This window comes from Coturnix japonica, chromosome 5, assembly GCF_001577835.2.
Source record: "Coturnix japonica isolate 7356 chromosome 5, Coturnix japonica 2.1, whole genome shotgun sequence".
In the NCBI taxonomy this organism is placed as follows: Eukaryota; Metazoa; Chordata; class Aves; order Galliformes; family Phasianidae; genus Coturnix; species Coturnix japonica.
The window spans coordinates 10971813-10993601 of record NC_029520.1 but is presented as its reverse complement, the minus strand read 5'-3'; the positions used below and the strand labels follow the sequence as shown (position 1 = coordinate 10993601).

The 21789-nt window shown below is 39.0% G+C and overlaps 1 protein-coding gene across 1 annotated transcript in view; it reads left to right on the top strand.

Moving 5' to 3' along the window:
• The first annotated feature begins 1400 nt into the window (after positions 1–1400).
• TRPM5 (transient receptor potential cation channel subfamily M member 5) overlaps positions 1401–21789 on the top strand; it is a 47628-nt gene continuing 27239 nt past the window's right edge. The window contains exons 1-8 of the mRNA XM_015863906.2: positions 1401–1484; positions 9875–9942; positions 11463–11627; positions 12712–12892; positions 13810–13976; positions 16638–16818; positions 19175–19239; positions 21023–21214. Coding sequence (XP_015719392.1) covers positions 11511–11627; positions 12712–12892; positions 13810–13976; positions 16638–16818; positions 19175–19239; positions 21023–21214 — 903 coding nt within the window. The 5' untranslated portion in view covers positions 1401–1484; positions 9875–9942; positions 11463–11510. The remainder of the gene's footprint in view (positions 1485–9874; positions 9943–11462; positions 11628–12711; positions 12893–13809; positions 13977–16637; positions 16819–19174; positions 19240–21022; positions 21215–21789) is intronic.

The window sequence follows — 21789 nt, the reverse complement described above, 5'->3', positions numbered from 1 at the left end:
TGCACAAGCACAGAAATAGACGTAACCCAACTTATCAGCCATGCAACAACTGACTTACCGCCACTGATAAAACTGAGCTTTTAAATTACAAGCAAACCCTTGTGCACAGAAAAAAAAAAAACAAAACCAAAAAACCCCACCCATGACCTTTCACTACACCAGCAGCTGAGTTTAAGGATCGGAGGAGGAGAAATGGGGAATTCTGTTGAGAAGCCATCAACTCAAATATTAGGTTAGAAAACAATTGAGCTCAATGAACATTTAATCAGGAGTTTTGCCTCTTAAGACAAGGAACTGCAGGTAATAAGTCATTCCACATACTCAGGCAGAACAAGCAGTGTTAAGGGCAGAATAAATGGTGTGCTGAATTTTCAGTGTAAAAAGCACATTCAGCAACCCAGAATAATTATACAGGCCTCCATTAAGTAAACAAAATTTGCTGTTTTCTTGAACAGATAGAATTTAGATATCTGACAGCCTTTAATCAAACCAAAAGGAACGTCAAAAATTCATTTTCTAAAAGACTTAGAAAACAAAGCAGGAAGAAATTCAGACTTGCAGAAGAAAGGTGAGTTTAAGGCCTACAAAGAGAGCAGATCTGCTTTGAGGATGTTCAACATTTATCACATAGATCAGCTTATGCTGAAACGGCCACAATCCCAGCACAAAGAAAACTAGAACTGAGAACACTTATTTTGATAGTGAAAGATGGGAAAACATTTCAACAACCATGTGACAAATCATGAAGATGATGAAAAGCTGAAATATAACTTTGGGTTGCCCAAAGCAGTTCAGCTTCACAGCCATCAGCTGGGCTTACAAGTAAGGTCTGTTGCACATCCAAGAAACCCCACAGGTGAGTTACCTAAGCAAGCACTGATAACGCAACATCTATATACTACATACGGAATAATTCCCTTTAATAAACACATTATTAAGACCAATGTGCTGCACACCAAAATTTGAACTTATCTTTGAAGTTAAATGAACATTAATTGTTTGGAAATCCAGAAGATCATTAAAGATTTCGTCTAGCTCAGAAAAGCAAATGTTAGGCGCGTGGCTCTTTCCAAGGAAAATGAAGAGTTACTACTGGTACAGTTACCCAACTTGTATTACTGCATACCCTGAAAAGTTGATTTAGAAAATACATTCTCATCAAAAGTCTATTCCAGCAAACCACCTGTTTCTGACAACCCTATGCCCCATTCCTGCCATAGAGAAATATTTACTTTTTGCATCTCCACACTTAACTGGGCTCATTTTCATCCCAGAGAAGAGCTGTTAGCATTATACATGAGCAGTGTTTACTTTCTTTGTCATAAGTCCGGGTGGATGGGTGTGCCAGGTAGTATGTTAATATCTTCCTCCTCCCAAACAGGAAAAGAGAGCAGCATCAAAAAACATTGGTGACAACAGCCACTTCAATGCAACCTCAGCATTACAGATGGGAAGTCATGCCTTCTGCAAAGGACAGCCAGCAGGTAGGGTCACTTAGCTGTACTATAGTGCCTGTATACATTTATAAAAGAGTTATGTGTGTTGCTAATATTTAGAATGATTCTGTCTCCCTGGGAGATAAAGGCAGATTCTGTTCTCTTTAAGTTTTTAAAGGGAAGCATGTGAATCCGCCAGAAAGAAAACATTACTTAATTACTTAGTCTGTATTTTCTTCCCTCTTCATCAGCTGTGAGTAATCAACAGCTATATCAAAGAGCCATTCTATTCTTCTATCCTTCTGAATATGAAGTACGTGCAAAGTTGTCAGACTTTCCGTATCTGGAATTTCAAACTTCTCACTGTTGCTCTTCATCGATGTTAAGGATCGCTTCCCAACAATTGTTTTACTGTACAGTACTTTGGTTTTGTTACACAAGTAGTCCCTAACTTGCAATATTTGTTGTTCTGCAATTAGACCTCAGCAGGGTTCTACTATTTTGTACCTTACACTGTTTAGACAATGTACTAGCTTTCCAGCACTACAGATTTCTCCTGCATGGGATTCTTCTACCAGATTCTTCTCTGAGCTTACGGCATGACCATATGCTTAACATAACTGTATGCTATACTGCTTGGTACTCCTTTTGCATTCAGAACAGACTCGACTGTCTGAACATTCACTGGCACAGACAAGGTAGAAAGAGCCCTCTGTATCTGAAGGTTTCTGATGAAAGTCATTTAATTCCTTTCAGACAGGATCACAAGGAACAAAGGAATGTTGACAGGCCAGAGTTGGTTAATTTTACTCTCTATTAACTCTTCATCTGGGAAAGCGTGTTCCCCCAGTAAGCTAAAAAAAAATTAAATTAAATCAATATATTTTTTTAAATGACAGCTATTCTTTTTCCCTGGAGGCATTCAAGGCCAGGCTGGATGTGGCTCTGGGCAGCCTGGTCTGGTGGCTGGCAACCATGCACATAGCAGGGCGGTTGAAACTGGATGATCATTGTGATCCTTTTCTACCCAAGCCATTCTATGAGTCTATGAAACTCCAAAAAGTGGAGTTAATAAAACAGACATTGCAAGCAGAAAAGAAAGGAGCAAGGCAACACTTAGAATGTTTACATCGAGGGAAGGAAAGTATTTGTTACTGTTTCTTTACTACACTACACCCTTCTGTCAAGCACAGAATTCACTGTAATTAATTGATTATTTACTTGTTTCTTATAACTGAATATTGCCGTGAATACATTTCCCAGCAGAACTGTTACAGATAAGGGAAAAGCATATGCATATGGGGAAGAAACGGTGGCTTTTAATACCAAACAAGTTTGACAGAGTTGGAATCACTGTGCTTACCAGCACATACCTCTTGTCTATCTGCAGGCAAGGGCTGTTATCAAGTATCCCAAATGTAAGGTTTCTCTTTCTCCTGTGCACCAAAGCCATCCTTAACAATCCAAGTCAACCATTTTCACCTACCTTCAGACTCTTTCTTCTGTGCAGTGCAGTTTAATAATGTCAATCTTACCCATACCAGTTTTGCACAGTGCACCAAATTCAAAACATAAAAGGAAATTTTGCCTGCAGTTTTGTTGTATTTAAGAAACAAAACAGAATAAATTCTTTTCCTAAGGCTTGAGTTTTTCACAGTATACCTTGCCTATGGTTTATGCAAAAGAGATTGTTTTGAATACACTCCCCTTTTGAGCTTACATAATTTGCCTGAAAGCACAGAACAAAGTCTTATTTAGATACTAAAGCAGTCCCACAAGGAAACAAGATGAAGATGAATTTTTGTGAGTTCTTTCCTTCTCCCCCCTATAATAAACATACTTTTCAGAACAGAATGAATGGCTGCAGACATGAAATTACCCAGATATATTGTAAACATGAGATGAGACAAAGATTATTCTAGCATAGTCGTAAAGTGGAGTTTGTAAAAGATCAGCTTAATGATAAAGGCTGACTTGGTGGGTCAGGTGTTGGCATTGAGAGAAATAGGTCTGTAATTGTTATGAATTCTACAAGTTTAGTACACTAAAGTTGTAAGGAATGAACAGCAGTTATTGATGTGAGCAAAGCCACAGCAGACAGCAAGCTTTTCCTGTTCCTGAGTGGCGACCCTTTTATTTTCTAGTCCTTCTGTTTTCAATAGTACAGTGGTATTGTTTGCTTTCAATAGCAGCCATTTCTTGTGTGTCCACATTCAAGCCAGCTTCATCTAAGTTTTTAAGGTATGGCTATGCCTGTCTTATCTGAATACTGCCCCTTCCTGATGCATTTGTATTGAACTGGATCCATTCTCATGTTCCTACAGTTTCTCCCAGAATTAACTGTGGCTGTGGCTTCACAATACATCATTTTCAGGAGCCTGCGTGTCATGCTGTATACCACATTAGTGAACTGATTTTGCAGAAAAATGACCTGGAAAAAACAAATTCTTTTTGAGTAAACTCAGCCCACAAAAGGGTTATGCTGGCACAGCTTCAAAGTGGTGCGCCATGCTGTGGTATCAGTGCAGTGTGAAGGGCCAGGAGGATGTGAAGCTGATGTCAAACCGCCCTCAATGCTACATACAATATACTACATAAGGACAATCAATTGTTTTATTTTAATTGAGCAGTATTGATGTCCTTTCTAATCAACTCCATCTGATCCTTCCATTATTTACTTCCCTGATGTCTCCATTTCACTTTTATTACCTCTCCACCCTCTCAGGTTCCATCCCCAGGATAAATCCACATCTACTGACATCTGTATGCAAATTTCTGCAGACTCACTTAAAAGTACATTATTCAAATAGCCTCTGGTGCTCTTCACTGCATTAAGCTTATAGAGACAGAAACAAAAAGGACAAAACAGCTACGTTTGCATTAGCATTATGCACATTCATATGAAGCACAGGTCAAATTCCAAGAAACCAATGAGAAAACTCCTGCAAATATTTGATTTGCCTCACATCCTTATGTTCTGGTAGTTACAAGAAGGAATAGGCTTGAGAGGTATATTCTAGCAGATGTTACTGAATCAACACAGGCACTGTTTTAACAAGGCTGCCCGCCTTCCCACACATCTCCCTATAGCTTCATACTGTTGATTTTTTAAAAAACAATTTTTTCTTCCTGAGATACTTTCTTCTGATTAATTATGTACACAATGCAATAAGGAGAAGTTACTTGAGATAACACTCTTTATACAGCTGACTTTCTAGTAAGGAAACTAACACTGATGTTTTTGAAACCACCTAATGGGGCCAGTTCATTTCTCTGAAAAACCAGCCTTAAACTGTATTTTACTAGGCTGCTTCTGTGCTTTGCTTCTTCACATAATTTTATTCCAAGTTCCTTGCTTTAATTGTTTCCTCTGGTCTGGTCCTGTGTCTAAGAACTCAAAATGTACAACTAGCAAACTGATTCCAAAGTTGCTGTCAGCCCTCACTACAGGCTCTGTATCTCCATTCTATTCAAACATATGAAGAAACTTGTTGGTTGTTTTCAGTGTACTTGTCCCTTCCACTGGACAGCTGATCACAGATTTCACTGGTGTATTCCTCAGAATCACAGAATGGTTGGAATGAACATCTGGAGGTTATCTGGCCCAGTTCATTTGCACAAGAAGGACCATTCCTAGGTCTCAGCGATTTAGCAATTCTTTGGCAATAATGGTAGATGATTCTGTTTTAAAGGCTATGATGCAGAAACACCTTCCTTCACTCTTACCATAATTTGAAGGGTTAATTCCCAAAAAACATTTTCTAAAGCAGTAAAGATCAGCTAGTTAATGTGTCTAATTGCATGTACACATATAACAGACTCTCACATATACATGCATGTATTTCCTCTAACAAATTCTCTAAAAAGTTCTCACACTTTAAATGTTTATAATCTATTTTTTTTCCTCTGATATTGAAATTGATGTCTTCCCCTGTGTCCCCATCTCCACTGCATTCCCCCTCAATTTCTACTTTGTTCTGCATATTTATTTTGTTTCAGACCAAAATAGAAATGGAAATATGGCTACCAAACATATAATTGTATTATTATGTGGCCTTAACCAAGTAAGCTCACTGATGCAATTTTTCCTTGAGTGAGCACTTGCACTGAAATCAATAGAAACATCTCAGTTATTAATGTTACATAAGCTTAGATGAATCTTGATGATCAGACCTGCAGTAACATGTGCAGCTCTTAGGGTTGCAATGACATGCAGGTTAAGGTTAAGTTCGTTGAGTTATGAGATAGAGATATCACAGTTAAAGACCATGGCTTTACAAGCTCCAGAACCACTGGCAGAAGTATTTTCATCCTTTCCAAGTAAACATATTTGTAAATGTAGCAATTACCCCTGGACAGCCATGTTACCATCCTTCCCTTCAGCCTTACTTGCAATCCCAGCTACAGCTGTTTAAAGAACATAAATTTCCCATAAATGTTTTGCAGTGGTAGGCTGTTACACTTTCCTTATCCCTCCACCATAGTCTCCGGTACGGTATCCTATTGGTCACACAATTCTGACTTGCTCAAACTCCCTTTTTTTCCTCCAACTATTCCTGTTGTTCCTGCTCAAAAAAATCTTCAGCTATTCCTTAATATTTTTGAAACCTTGTACACCAAACCAAACAGAATAGTGCAATTGAAACTGTTCTGATGCACCACCGAGTGACTTGACATTTCTCACAGGTTCTCCTGCTGATTTGGTTCAATATGATATTTCTCCATCTTGCAAGAACAGCATTGCTCATTTATGCTTGATTTGCTTGAAACCCTTAGGTTCTTTCCCTCAGCTAAGCCAATTGTATCCCAATGGGATCATTCAAAGCTGAATGCTCCTGCTTAAGTGAAACTCAATGCATTCATCTCTATTGCAGCTTCTCCCTTATTCTTCACTTGCATATTTTCTGTGAGCCTTCTATTTTTCTGACTAACAGTTTTCATTGGGATCACCATCTCATCCTGTGCCAATTACCTGCGTGGGTAATTAGCGCAGATTTATTTTCTCCACATGAAAATATCCTCTAAAATATACAAACCAAGAACTAATGGATTTGCTCCATCTGGCAATTAAGCTAAAAGAGGGCTGGCTTTGTGACTGGCTCAGTGCTGCTGATGTTAAGTAAACAGCAATACTATACTTAATCATTTTACCTGCATATTCAAATATACTCCTTACGTGGGTGGAAGAATCAAATAGTGATTAAATCAGGGTGCGTCTCAGTCTGCTGATCAACCTACTGGTATGAAGGAGAATTCTTTACTGTTAGGTCTGAGAGCATATGGATACCACACACCTACTCTCTTAATCCAACCATTACACTTGAAGACATTAACTGAGGTCAAGTCATGCCTCGACCAGGTCCCTTTTCACAAGATGTGTTTGAAACGCTCAAATTTTGACCTCTGTCCACATCCTGAACACAGTCCAAAACACTGATTAATGTCTAAAAAGCACTGAAATGAAAGGACAACTGAGACCAACATTCTCATCACCCACTGGGAGGTGAGTGACCTCTCCCCTTGTTACCACACAAAGAAGAAGAGCTGCATGTTTTGAGTGGGCTAAGTAGCAGTGACGGCAATTGGAAAGAATCTCTGGAAAGCTGTGGAGAAGTGGAAAGAAATGTCTGGACAGAAGGAAGTTGACAGGAGAAAAGACATGGCAGAGGAACAATAGGGAGACAGGGGCAGGAGAGAGAACAGTCCAGAAAGGGATGTATGTATGTTGGAAGAATCTCAATAGGGATCTGCCTTCTAGAGATTCCCTGAAATGATAACAATCATCCCCTTAATATTTTACCTATCTGCCAACTTCCTACAACCCAGAAACCCGTAATGCCTAAATAAGAACATAATACTGCCCAGACAAAAGAGCACTAGGGACAGGCAAACTCCGGTATTACAAGCACTCATTGTACAATGATACAATTCTAACAGCTCCCATTTATGAGGTTAAAGAAATAATGATTCATGAGACTGGCAGAAACCCAGAATGATTTAAGCAGGCCATCCCGAATGTAAATGACATTGACTCACATTTCCAGCTGCAGGTGGAACTGGCAATTGTCTTCTCATAATTGTCTTAACTTGCTTTGCTAGTTAGAAATAGTTTTCTAGGTTATATTTCAAATCTGATAATCATTAGAGGTACATTCTTTCCATAGATATTTTGTAATTACAGTCAATGGGAACATCTAGGGCAGAATTTGACCTACAAACTTAAATATCCAGCAGCAGCCTACATAGAAAATCTGTACTTAAGCCTGAATCAGAATTAAAGTAAGATTGCTCAATATATACATATGCACACAGGAAATATTTAAAATATAAATACACAGAGTGTAGCAGGCAAGATTCTTACTGTATTCTTTTGCTCCTGTGCTGTTTCCAACCACCTGTCGTCAAGAATCTTTTCATCAGATTTAACACAATGGTATCTTTGTAAATAATGAAGGATGACCCCCCCAGAAAAAATATAGGATAAAAGCATCAGATGGAGTTTTCTTTTCTTAAAAGAAATACAACAGGAAGTAGTATTCAGAGTGAAAAAACACTGAAGTTATTGCCCACTGATTTTTCAGCCAGCTGTGCTTATAATTATCATCTCCTTTTTTTTTCTACTACTTTCTTTATCTTTCCTGTTGTTCAGAAGTACTTGAACTAAGCTCCTCTTAGTGGCCACCTGCTTATCTTTCCTAAGGCATGACATGTTCGACAGCCTCACAATCAAACAGCGCTCTGTGATGTTACAGTGGTGCAACATCCTCAGTTAGTCTGACTTCAGTGTAACGTCATGAGTTTGACCACAAAGATTTGACCTAATTGCTGTGACCTGACATTTGCAATCTAGTACAACCTCAAGTCTCAAAGAAACAGCTCTTGAAACCACTGACCTCTATACAGCAGAGCTTCAACGAAGTGCCAAGTGAGGACATGTGCGGTACTAAACAAGTATTCTATGAATTCTGACCATCACAGGGAAGGACTGTATTGCAAGAGCTGATACAGCTGTATGGAACGGCAAGTCAGCTTCTATTGTGGATCAGCTTTCAGGTTCAGTAATCACAGCTGCAAGACTTGTGCAGCTGGTGACATCCTGCTGATTTTGCAATATCCATAACTTAAGAAACCCCTGGTTCTTTCACTTGCACACTATCTATAGAGTTGCTTTTAAAACCTTCTCCCCCACACTTTCAAGTAGCAAAGCAAAATTTCCTTCTTCCGTTAGTATGATTAGGTAGAACACTGCAATAACATGGAACATTTACACCTGTACTATACTGCGTCATGCTGAAAGTCCCAGTATTTACTCCTTGGAAGCTAAACAACAAGTAGCAGAGAAAGTAAAACCTGAACCGTCTGTGTGTCAAATCTTGTTGAAAACAAAAAGATACTTAGTTTACTCGTTGTCTTCCTCTGTAAAAGTTCCTGAAGGCTACATGTAGAAACTTGGTAAACCACACCCAACAACAGCCCACGACCTCATCCAGTGTCATTTCTCAGCTTCATGTAGGGCCTAAGTTCTTGCATGGATACCATTCACAATCCTGCACAACTTGGGGACTTGTTTTGCTGTTCTGTCAGTACCACTTTCCTGCTTCTCTTAATGCAGGATGTCTTTCTGGCTTAGGATATGAACACAAGAATATCTGTACAAGATATCAAATTCCATTTAGCTCTGTATCCCACCATAGACCACGGCTTGGCAGGGGTACTGAAGGACTGGACGTAAGAACAGAATGGAAACATGACATCATGCTTCCACCAAAATACACTCTCAGTCTTTAGCATCATGGTTCAAAGATTATTCAATTAAAAACACACACACAAAAAAAGAAAAGGGGAGTCCGAACTTGTACGTTAAATTTGAAGGAGATCAATCTGGGGTAATATTTAAAAACACAAAAAAAAAAAAGGGGGGGGGGGGGCAAGCTCGTTCTGTGCAGTAGCAGATACCAGCTGCCTTCCTTGCTTATGAACAAAGCTTCTGCTCCTTAATCTACTTCTGTCTCTTTCACCATCATCTGCTACCATCCAGAGTCAGAGTTGCTAAATTAAAAATCAAATAACTAGGAAAATTACTTGTCCAAATACAAGGTGATCCTACATAAGACTTGGTAATTCCTTGCCTTTGTTCCAAAAGAGATATCACATATAACTTCCTGATCAATTTTTACAAGTTAGGATCTGGAACTAAACATAGAATTGACCATCTGAGACCTATCCACGAGAGCAAATTAATGGTCAGATTACTTACTAAATTGCTGTCTATTGCCTGCATGCAGTTACAAGTACACATATACTATTGAGGACAGTGATGAATGGTGACTAAATCTACCCTGGGAATTCAGCCCTGAATACCTTTTTCTAATCAAATCCTTTGTTTTGTCAGCAAGTAATACTTCTATACTTATACTTGTATTTACTATCCCCCTCAGAATACTGTCTTCTATGATCTTAGGAGATAAGGCCGTGTCTCCTGTGACCAAGTGAGCTCAAAAAAAAGGTAGGTTTTGTGGCAATTACCATTACTGATAATCTGAGATAAGGTCTTCTAGGTAAGACTCTAACCTGGGAAAGTCTGATATCCATTTATTCAAAATAAACACTTCTCTCAAGATGTGACTAGTGTGCTGTCAGAGAGAAGAGCAGTGTCTTTAGACTGTTGATCTAAGCCAGAAGGGGGAGGAAGGGAAGCGTGGAATAGTTTACAATGAGAATTGATATGAGAAAGTCCTTAATTTTCAGAGAAAAATCTGAGAACAAAGCAACTCTTAGCAACATTTTCACGGGAAATGTGAAGGNAGCAGTGGTTGAAGCAGTTCAGATACAGGCTTTCTCCGTAGAAAACAGCTGGAGGGCTTGCTCCCTCTGCTGGAACATCCTACTGGAGCCACGTGAGTCTTGGTAGTTTGACCCACTTTTAACCCCACAGCAGACCTCTTTGACCTGGAAATTAGGATTTAAATGACTATGGTCTCATTAATGCAGGTTGATCACCATTTCTGGCTTGCTATCACACAGATTTTTTTTTAAAGAATGTACTGAGTATGAAGACGAAGGCAGAGGGGAGAGATCTTTTGTTTTCATTGTTTCTGCACTAAAGAGTATTAAAATAAAGTATACAAGTTGTATGTATTGTTTCCAAGTTACGATTATACCAGGCCATTGGAACTGGAAAGCAAGAAAACTTCTTCCAGAAATGTAAAACAGAACAGCAGCTCTTACTGTATGACCTTTGCTTTAGGATGAATTACTCGCCATCGTTCCTGTGGCCACATACAAAGAAATCCACATCACTTTTTGATCTGTACACTGTTAAATAAAATTTAGTCTTACATATTTTGGCTTATGAATAAATATCCTGTTCCAGGAGCAAGTAAAGAGCAAACCTTCCCTCACAAGGCCAGGTTGGATGGGGCTTTGAACAACACAGTCTAGTGGGAGGTGTCCCTGAATGTATCATGGGGTTGGAACTAGAAGGTCTTAAAGATCCCTTCTAGCTCAAACCATTCCATGATCCTATGATCTTCAGGTGAAGACAATGCCATCAGTTAGTTATTTAGAGTTCGTGTTGGAAAATTTCAGTCAGACTAACACATTGCATAACAACAGAAAGACAGCATTATTCAGACACCCACTGACGCAGCTCAGCCTTTGCTTGCAATAGTTATGTCTGAGGCATCTGTTTCTCTCTTTTAGAATTAAGTTTATCTCTTGGGTTCTAAGACACCCCACACAGATATGGACAGACTGTGGGATCTCGTACTCAGTAATTCAGATTTCTACCTGCTAAATGACACTTAAGTTGCTTTACTCTTCCACACCTTTCTATAACCTAAGTTACAAAGCTGCGTTATGGAATCTGCCTCCTTCTACTTACACATCCAACATAAACATCTTCAGTTTTAGCTGGGCCGTACAACCATAATATTGAAATAGGAAAATATTAAGCTAAAAACTCAAATAGATGTAAATTGATGGATTTTGTGACCTCTACATTTTAATCAGTTTTTCCTTTTCCAGTCTCACCATCATTTCAGTGAACAGCTTGGTGATCACCTGAGAAACTGAATGGAGAAGATGGAAACCAAGTACTGCAGCAGTGATAAAGAAGAAACTTTCAAAACAGAACTGCCATACTGCATAGGAGAAATTGACTTCACAGCTTCTGGGAAGAAACGTGGGAAGGTACAGCAATAAAGAGTCTTAACCTTGTAGCACTACTGCTATTGTTCAGCTGTTACTCACTTAGCATTAAATACAGAGATAATATTGAAGATCAATTTACTAGAGTGCTAAGCACCACATTGCAACCAAAATAGAGACCAAAACTGTATAAACAGCAGTATAATTTTAAATGATGCTTATTAACAAAGCAAAATCAATCACTTGACCCACACAGACCTGCTACAGTTACAGTTGCTCATCTGTTTTCCCCTTTAGAAATGAATAAATAAATAAAATCGTGTGTTTAGCTTCCTTCATTTTGCATCATTCCCCTGTTTTAACCACTTTCTTCCAAATAGTTCATTACTATGGATTAAACTGCTGAGCTGTTTCAAGGATCTCAAAGTTCTCTCTCCCTTTTCTGCTAATACATAAAGTAGGCTGTACATGGGCAGACCCACTTCTTCAGTACTCTTTTGCATCTGCTCCCCCTCCACACACACAGGAATTCCTAGATCAGTGCTCAGCCTTAAGGCTTCATTTCCATTGTGAAGTCTAAGCAAAATGCCCACTGGTAATCCAACAGTGAAAAGCATTTACTTTGCCAAATGTAAACCTAGCCTGAATAAAAGCCAAAAATACTCTGCTGAAAAGTGGGAGGATGAGGATACTTGAAAAACAGACAGAAAATCAGACAAGCATTTCAGCTACCACAGAAACAAGAAATGCCTAAGAGATTTCTTGGCTTTGCTAAACTGCCATGGAACTGAAGGCAATTATAGAAGAATAGCAGCATTAAAGGAGAAAGTGACTTATCAGCTCATAAAGCAGAACAAACCCATGGAGCTGACATGATTCATGAGGTTGTTTTGAATTTGTTTGTGAATTATTTATGAATATTTATTATTTATGAATTTCACAGAAGCCTGTTAAATTCATTCTAGTATTTTGTTCTCTGTCAGGTCTTGCTCAAATAATCAAGGAGTACTAATTGCTTAATTGCTATGGTACATTTGCATTTACACTTCCTGAATCCTACTGTACTGCTACTGCTCAGGGTTTTTTTTTATCAATTTGGTTTTTTGTTCTTTTGTTTTTATTCAAGTTTATTAAGGTCCCAAGTACTATTCACCCTGGAGTTATATTTGAAGTCATGCTCAACAAATGGAAGCTACCGGCTCCCAATTTGGTTGTCTCCTTAGTAGGGGAAGAAGAAAATTTCCAGATGAAGCCTTGGCTGCGAGACACCTTAAAAAAAGGACTCATAAAGGCAGCCCAAAGCACAGGTTAGTACTTTAGGCATTAAAGGAAGAACTTCTACTCCTGCTGGATTCTCACATCTAGTGATCTAGTGTCAGTAGCCCCACTCACATGATTGCTTCACAGCTTTTTGTTTCAGCTCACTGGGTCAGACAAGATTTAAACAGCTTCGGTTTCTGTAATGAAAGAGCCTACTATCAAACCTTTTTTTATGGCACTTTGGTTCCTGACTGTTTTCTTTGGTTTTACATCCAGTTAATTTCCGTACTTAGGATTAGATAGCATTAAGATCTCCAGGTCTTTTGTATTACATTTTTGGAACTGATCTGTTAACTCGCAGTAGAGAAAAGATGACAAGGTTGCATCACATGATATATAACAAGCATGTCTTCTTGGGCACATGGTTTCTTACTTTCTCTATTAAAACCTTGCATTCAATGTATCTTTTTTAATTCTAAACGTTACGATCTATCAAGATAAGCAGTATTTGAAGGGAAAGCATAAACAGGAGGGGGAAAGACTGTTTATGAGGGTGGACAGTGATAGGGCAAGGGGGAATGGTTTTAAACTGAGACGGGGAGACTTAGGTTAGATATTAGGAGGAAGTTTTTTCACTCAGAGGGTGGTGACACACTGAAACAGGTTGCCCAAGGAGACTGTAAATGTCCCATCCCTGGAGGCATTCAAGGCCAGGCTGGATGTGGCCCTGGGCAGCCTGGTCTGGTGGTTGGTGACCCTGCACATAGCAGGGGGTAATGAAACTGAATGATCATTGTGGTCCTTTTCAACCCAGGCCATTCTATGGTTCTATCAAGATTTCTCCACAGCTTACCCTACTACTATCTAAACAAACCTTACATTTGGTACTTAAAATAGTGTTACAAGACACACAAACGTTCAACTACAAAGAAATGATCTAACAACTAAATAATAATAATTTCAGATGCCTGGATTTTTACTGGTGCTTTACGTGTTGGAATAACAAGGCACTTGGTGCAAGCAGTCCGAGATCACGCACTGGCCAGTACTTCATCCAAAGGAAGAGTGATTGCCATAGGAATCACTTCCCTTGGAAAAATTCAGCAGAGAGAAATTCTGGACAACACAAAGGTATTTTTTCCCCTTATTCTACTTGCAAGACTGGATTGTTCAGAAGTGATCTCCACGTTCACGGAATGTTGAAGTAGTAGGGAACAAAGCATTGAGGTATCTTAAAAACAGAAGTGGAGTTCAGTGTGTGCTTTGTGGGAAGGAAAAGGTAAAGAGCACGAGAAGTCTACAAACCCCAAAAATTCTGTGCTTTTTGGAGTATAACTGGCAGCTATTCTCCAAATATCCAGCAGGTGACAGTATTGCACATGAGCACAGCGTGTGGGTATATGAGGGAACTTAAGGAAAAGCAACACATATCACAGGATACTTTCAACGCTTTTTTTTTTTTTTTTTACCTGTCCACTTACTGCAGAATTCCAAGCTACTTCAGAAGGACCATATATCTTAGTATCAAACGAATCCATAAATGTTTCAATATCAAGTTCTCCTAAACAGTCATTGAATTGATGTCTAACATGAAAAAGCTTTTCTATATTCCAAGCATAAAACACTATCCATTCAGGATTTAGTCTGGTCTGCATGAGTTCTAGGCTCTCTACAGTTCAGGTCAAAGCAATGGAAGTTTATGCATCAGTTGCAGCAAGTGCTAAAATAAGTTGATGCTGAGTTGACCAGGGGGTGGAGAAGACTATTAATTACATTCTTGTCACTGTATATTCTGTCTATCCTAAGCGGACTGTTACAAGATTAATGTAGGTGCGCAGTGACAATTAATGACAATCTGTATGTGCTATTTTACTTCCCCACAAAAGCTGAGAAGCAAATGAAAAAAGACAGCTCTCTGAACTTATATGTAGCTCTTTATCAGATAGGCAGCAGTCAAATACTGCTATCAGCAGGGGGAGGCAGCCAGATTGTATTGCCAATTTATTGTCACTGGGCTTCCCTCCTTTCCACACCTTTCACCAAGCTGAGTGCTCTGTCAGATGAGACTCTCCAGTTGGAAGACAGCGACCTATTTGAACGGTTCAGAGGAAAGAATTTGGTTCATCACAGTCGGGAATTTTGTTCAGGGAAATTACTTCAAGAGTAAACCAACCGTTGCACCTCCCTCCTGAACTAAACAATCACAAGACATCTGAATCTATCCCAAACAAGAGCTACAAAACAAATGCACTGTTACTGAATTAGATTTTCTCCTTCTTGACTAGAGCCCAAGTTCTTAGTCAAAGAATACTTGTAGAACATTCTTGACCTGCTGACTTCTGGCACCACATCTACCAAAAGACATCCTAGATTTTAGTCAGTTACTTCAAGACAAAAGAACTATAGACAAGAACGTTGATCTAAACCCTGTTCACCTTCTACTTGCTACTAGCACAAACAGCTTGTCGTACAAAACAGAGCTGACAACACACACTTGTAAGGAGAAAAACAAGCCCTGAAATCAGCAGATCTCTTCCTCATTTCTTTTACTGATATGCCTTAAATACCCTTGAACAATCACTTCCATGTTTCCAGGGAACAAATTGGAAAATCCCTGTGAGCCTTTTTCAGTTAGTTGTTGCATCTCATGGTTTTAATCTAAGGCCAAATCTCTGGCAAGTAGGCTTAAAATTACATGGCAGCAGAACACAGGCACGCCCTCCATCAAAGCAAAATTTAAAGACAAATGAACTGTTTTAATATAACTTTCCCCAACAAATGAGAGATGTGGAGTGAGAGGAGGAGGCCAGAAAAACTTGTGACACTGGAACGTGCAAGTTTACTGTTTTTTCCTCTGGAGCAGCCTCCAATGTTCCAGCTCTTCTCAGAGCTGCTGAGAGGGAAAGAAGCCATAGGAACAAATCTTATTATAACTCTTTTGACCTTTGGAAGATATTTCACTTCTGCAGTTTGACCATATACTGCTTTGTTTCAGAAGGCCATTTGGCAGAATGGACCATATATCTTAGTATCAAACGTATCCATAAATGTTTTGATATCAAGTTCATTTGGCAGAATGGCATGCAGTGGGCTCAGCCCTTCTATCAGCTGTGTAAAAGAGCTTTTTCTCCAAATTCCCTTACGTTTTTAATGAATTAGCATAACGTTGCTACAAGCTCCTAGAGATAGGTTCACTGCTTCTCCAACATCAACCATCACCTCAGCTGTAGAGGAGAACCTGAACAGATCCTAGCTTGAATTTTCCCCCAGGATTCAGTTGGACATGTGCTCTTTCCAGACAGCAATGACAAAAGCTGAGATTCACGAGGGTTCCACATAAGATTTGGCTCTTAAAAACAATATAAGTCTCTCTACCATATAATAACAACTAGGTAACTTGCATAATCACATTGCTATGCCTAGGTAGGCTTTAAAACATCTACATACACAAAATTAGCAGGAGAAATGATGCAATGCATCAGCACAATAGCTAAATTAGTAGAGTGTGAGCTTTGCTCATCAGCTCAAAGGCTGCAGGAACTGGGAAAGAAGAACAGTGAAAGAAAAGGCAGCTTTTAAACTACAGCATTAATCTGGCTTACTTGCAACGGAATAGTGATTATGAAGAGGAAAAAGGAAAATAACAAGACATTTACAGCCTGGCATGCAGCTAGAAACGATATCTCAAAGTGAATGTGCAGCAGTGAGCTAGAAAGGGGTATTCTTATGGAAGGAGAGAAAACATGGGTTGTACTTTGTATAGAACGTTAACATCTCTCCTCTTATCTCTAGGATGGAAGTCTTGTACACTACCAATCAGATGATAATGCCCAAGGCCCACTGTATTCATTGGACCACAATCACTCCCATTTTATTTTGGTGGATCATGTAACATCAGATGAACCAGACGAGACAGCTAAGCTACGGCTCACCTTGGAAAAGCACATTTCTGAACAGCGTACTGGATATGGTGGTAAGTAGACTAGAGAAGCAATGCCAGCTTGAGCAATAGTGATGTTAAAGGGATACCTGTGGTTCTCTATCTTTATAAAAGGCAAGTCAGGTTCACAGTCTGTCATCTGCATAGGCAAGATCAAGTAAACACTTGATCTTGTCACTGTAAACACTTGATCTTGTCACTGCAAGAGGCAGAATTAAGCTGACCTAGGTTTAAAAAAAAAAAAAAAAGCTCTGCAAAGCAGGAATCCTGATATTTATTGCATCTCAACTATAACTCAAAGCTGACGTTCAAAGCACAGCCCAAATAGCCTTAAAACACAACAAATGGGAAATAAATCCTCTTTTAAGTGCCCTAAACCAGCAGCTCTAAGAAATGGATGTTCACTATTGTACACTTATCTCCCTTCTCACACACAGGATCTTGAGCTGTTCCCACTCTGGCCAAAAAGAGCTGATCCAAAGCCCCATAAAAAATTCTAAACCATATAAGTTTCAGTATGTTATCCTGGGTAAACAATATATATAATGCCCATCTAAACCTATGTGATCTTCGTTTATAATGAGAAATGAATATGGGGACAGGCCTCCTTCTACTACTTGTGGAAATAATTCAGTTGTAGTTCTAATGCGATTACTTCCCCCTTTTCTTTCTTTCTATAGTACCTACAGTGCTAAAACAGAAGAGAAACCGATCACTTATTCACACTTCTGTGCACCACTGGAATATTCAATTACATAGCCTATTGTTGCACAGATGCATTCTTCAGGTGCATTCACACAGTCAGGTGAAATCCAGTCACTCAGATAGCACACATAGACTGTAATAGTAGGATGAGATTTCAATGCTGGCCTCTTTCTACATGCAGACCAAATTTGATTGAACAGATCTCAGAGGAACAATTTCCTGTCAAAAAAAAAAAAAATGCTGATTCATTTGGCAAATATTTCCCTGGAATGATGGAAGTGCAGTGAGATCTTCGATAAACAAAACCAGTTTCATTAATCGAAGTTCATTTATACTCAACTTTAGCAAACTTTGAATTTACACAACAAGAACACTCCAAGATCACACATAATTCTCTACTAAGATATCTACAAGTAGTTAAGAAGGAAGTTTTGGTATTTTGAATATTTTTTGCACTTAAGAACTTCCCTCCCTCCTCAGTATAACATTAGAATTTACCCATGACCATACACAAAAAGAAAGGCTGAATTTGATTTAAATAGAATCAAAATGAAAAAGATTTGAAGCCACAAGGATTTCCAGAGGATCCAGTAGTCACAGGGGTCACAGTTCAACTTAGAATAACAACTTAAAGAGGTATGGCAATGCTATGCTCTTCACTAAGACAAATGGAGTTACATGCCAAGAATGGCTAGCCTATAGCTCAGTTCTACCTTAACTTTTTCATCATCCCACTACAGATGTTGCAACCAGTAGAAACTGGGAATCCATGTACAGCTTGGGAAACATCAAAAAATTGTTTGAACCAAAAGCCTTTCATCTTCCAACTGCAAGAGGCGTTCATTTCACAATGCTACTGTTTTGGCAGAACTTTTTAAAGTTCTTTAAAAACCAATCTACATTCATGTTTTGAATGCCTAATTCATTATTTACTTATAAGTGAAAACCTGTGAGAGGATGGCTAAGGACAGGGAGCCCTACATCATTTCTTCCCTTGTGGCCATGACAGAATTGAAATATTTCACTGGCATTTCTTTTGAATTCAGCACTACTAATAATGCAATATTATGCTATTGATTATCAAAACATTAAATGCTATTGAATAATATTTTAGGTTGTTTAACCAGAATAATGAAGAACATACAGTTCTTATCAACTCATCTCTGACTCATCTCACCCTAACTAGTCTACACAGTCTGTCTCCTGGTGTTTCTCGTGTGGGTTTCTCCTGAATTTCACTGCAAGGGAGAATGGGCAGCCTGGTCCAGTGATTAGAGACTCTGCACATAGCAGGGGGTTGAAACTGGATGATCATTGTGGTCCTTTTTCAACCCAGGCCATTCTATGAATCTGTGATTCCTGCTGGTGCTAGATTCATGCATAAAAAGAATGAGGCAACATTCCTCAACACCTGGGACAAAGTGACATCTTGTCAATTCTAACTGCATCTGAATATAAATACTGCCAGCTGCCTCTCTCTAAAAACATAACCTTGTCTTGCAACCTAAAGCAGCCTCATCAACCCCTCCAATACATTCTTCTGCATTCCCCTTCAGACTCAGGTTTTCATACATACTGAATCAAGGCAAAGCAGAAGAAGTGTTTTCAAGGGGACAGCAGAAACATGATAGTTTTGTGGAAGCTTTTTGCTTGTTTGTTTTAAATTAAATCACCTATTTCACAGGAACAGGCAGCATTGAGATCCCTGTGCTTTGCTTACTGGTGAATGGAAGACCAGTCACACTTGAGGTAAGAGGCCCTGGAAGATTTGGTTGGATGATAAATACACCTACTGGCACTTCATATAAATTCAAAACTTATATTGATACACCAAATAAGAACCGAACTCTGTTAATAGTAAATTTGAAGAGTATTCGTTTGGGAGAAATACTTCATTTTGAGAAGGTGCCAGCAAATCATTAGTGCTTCTTGCCAGCTAGTACAGTGCAAAGGAAGAAACCCAGAATCATAACAAATTCTCAGAAATCAGCTTCAAATCTAGCAGAGTAGAAACATCATTATTGAGATGACATACAAAAGCCTTAATTATTCAGTGCTTCTCAGAGAAACAATTGCCACTGCCACAGAGCACCAAGGAGATACAAGGCCAGGTTTGCTAGATATGCAGCTTACAAATTATAGTGTCCTACTTCCCCTGAGCAAAAAACACCTTGTATGACAGAAGGCTGGATGGTTGCCTGCTAACATTCACATCATCTTCAGTGAAAAAATTCAGTTATGATTTTTATTTCTTTTTTGAGCACTTCTATAACTTACAGGACTTACTGGTTAGGAGGCACTCAGACTTTTTAAGATATTTTATTCTGGTACTTTGTAGCAATGTCCACACAGCTTTTTATTTTTTATATAATATCCTCTCATGAAGACAAATACTGTACTGAATATCCAAAGAGAGATCTAGCTGTTGTTTAAATGCTATATATCATGAGACTGTTACACAACCTGGTAAACTATTTCTTCTTTAATAAGAATAACAGCTCATTTCCGGTGTCGTTTTTTAGTCTCAGTTTCCAGTCATTGCATCTTATCACATCTCTGTCAGATAGACTGAAACATGCTCTGGTATTAGAAAGCTCACTGCTTAAATTACAGCACCACTTCCTGTGCTTTCATTCTCAAAGCTACACATGGCAGCAGCTTCTACATCTTGGGTGTTGAGATGTCACATCAGAGCCTATACATCTTTTCAAAGCTCTAGAGAACAAAGTGACTTGGAAAACCAAAGGTGACTTGTTGGACCTGACCTACAGTTGCACATGGACAAACACATGAAAGACTACAGCAGTTGTTTTAAAACAAACAAATAATAAACCAACAACACCTTTGATTCTCTTGCTGTTTGTGGTATTGAAATGCATGGAGTTTCGCCATCACCTTGCATAACTCCAGAGTAAGAAGTAACTGGCAGCAATTAGTCATTATTGCAACTGCGCTACCATTGCCTCTGCTTTCCTCTCTCCCAACAACTGTCTTGACTCCTTCTAATTGCACAACAGAACCAGCAGCCTTTAACTCTTACAGCTGCTGTGTTTTAGTGTGCTTTTTCTGTGGCTCAGCATTGTACTCTCACAAGTGAACTCCCAGTTTTCAGAACATATAGTAAAAGTTTAGCTGCCATAAAAACCTAATGAGAATTCCTTCATAGCACTTCTTTTGTACTTGATCATACTGAAAGCACAAGCTGCAATAGGGAAAGAGCTGGGGAGGGAGGGGAAACAAGAAAGCAGCCACAGACTTCTAGGTGTTATGCACTGCCTGTCCAAATCAGTTGCTTAACTGCTCAGCATATGCGTCAAGCAAAGTAGTATGTATAGTCAGGGGCCTACAATGATTAATCTGCTACAAAATAATAAAAATAAATAAATCCTGATAGTCTAGAAGGGTCTAAACTGAATCCAGAGTAAATCTGATTCGGATACACATTTATTACTAGTTCACAATAAGTGATTCCTCTTTGAGCAAGATTTTCTTCCCATACATGAAATCTAATAATCATCTTTTTAAACTACAGAGGATCTGCATTGGATTGGAAAATTCCGTTCCCTGGCTTATCTTAGCAGGGTCTGGAGGAACAGCTGACATCCTAGCTGCATTCATGGATGAGCCGCAGCTCATCAAGCCAGAAGCTGTTGAAAAGCAATTTAAAGAGAAATTCCCTGCGGAAAGCTTCCTGTGGAAGGACATTCTCCAATGGACAGCAACAGTGAGATCATATGTCTGATAACTGCATGCAGTGTTTGATAATTACATGCATTACTTTCACAGTCTCTCTCCTACCAGTTCTAGCTTCAGTAGCCCATTCAGCACAGGTTTGAGGAGGTACTGCCTGAAAGTTTTTACCCCTTTGCCCTGATGACAGAACACGTCTCTAGCATTAAAATCAAGAGCTCAGTTGATCATATAAATGACGTGGTCCTAGTGATTCAGCTGAACACCAAGGGCTCTGCCCTTTCTCAATTATTTCCTGAAGTAAACAAGCACCCAAGAATCCCACAGCCTTTCTGGGGAACATGAAGCATTATTTATCCTCCACAGCTGTGGAGCTTGTACAACTGTGACAGAAGAGACCTAATTCACAACTTACAGCTGTTAAGAGGAGAACTTCACTTACTGTGGGCATGCATGAATAAATTAATGAGAACAAAGGGTGTTTAGAAGTTATCCTGTCTATTGTTTGTTATACATATTCTAAAAAAAAAAAAAAGGAAAGATAAAACAGAATAGATTTTGAGACACTGGACTTAAGCCATTATGCATAAACATTTTAGAAACACAAAA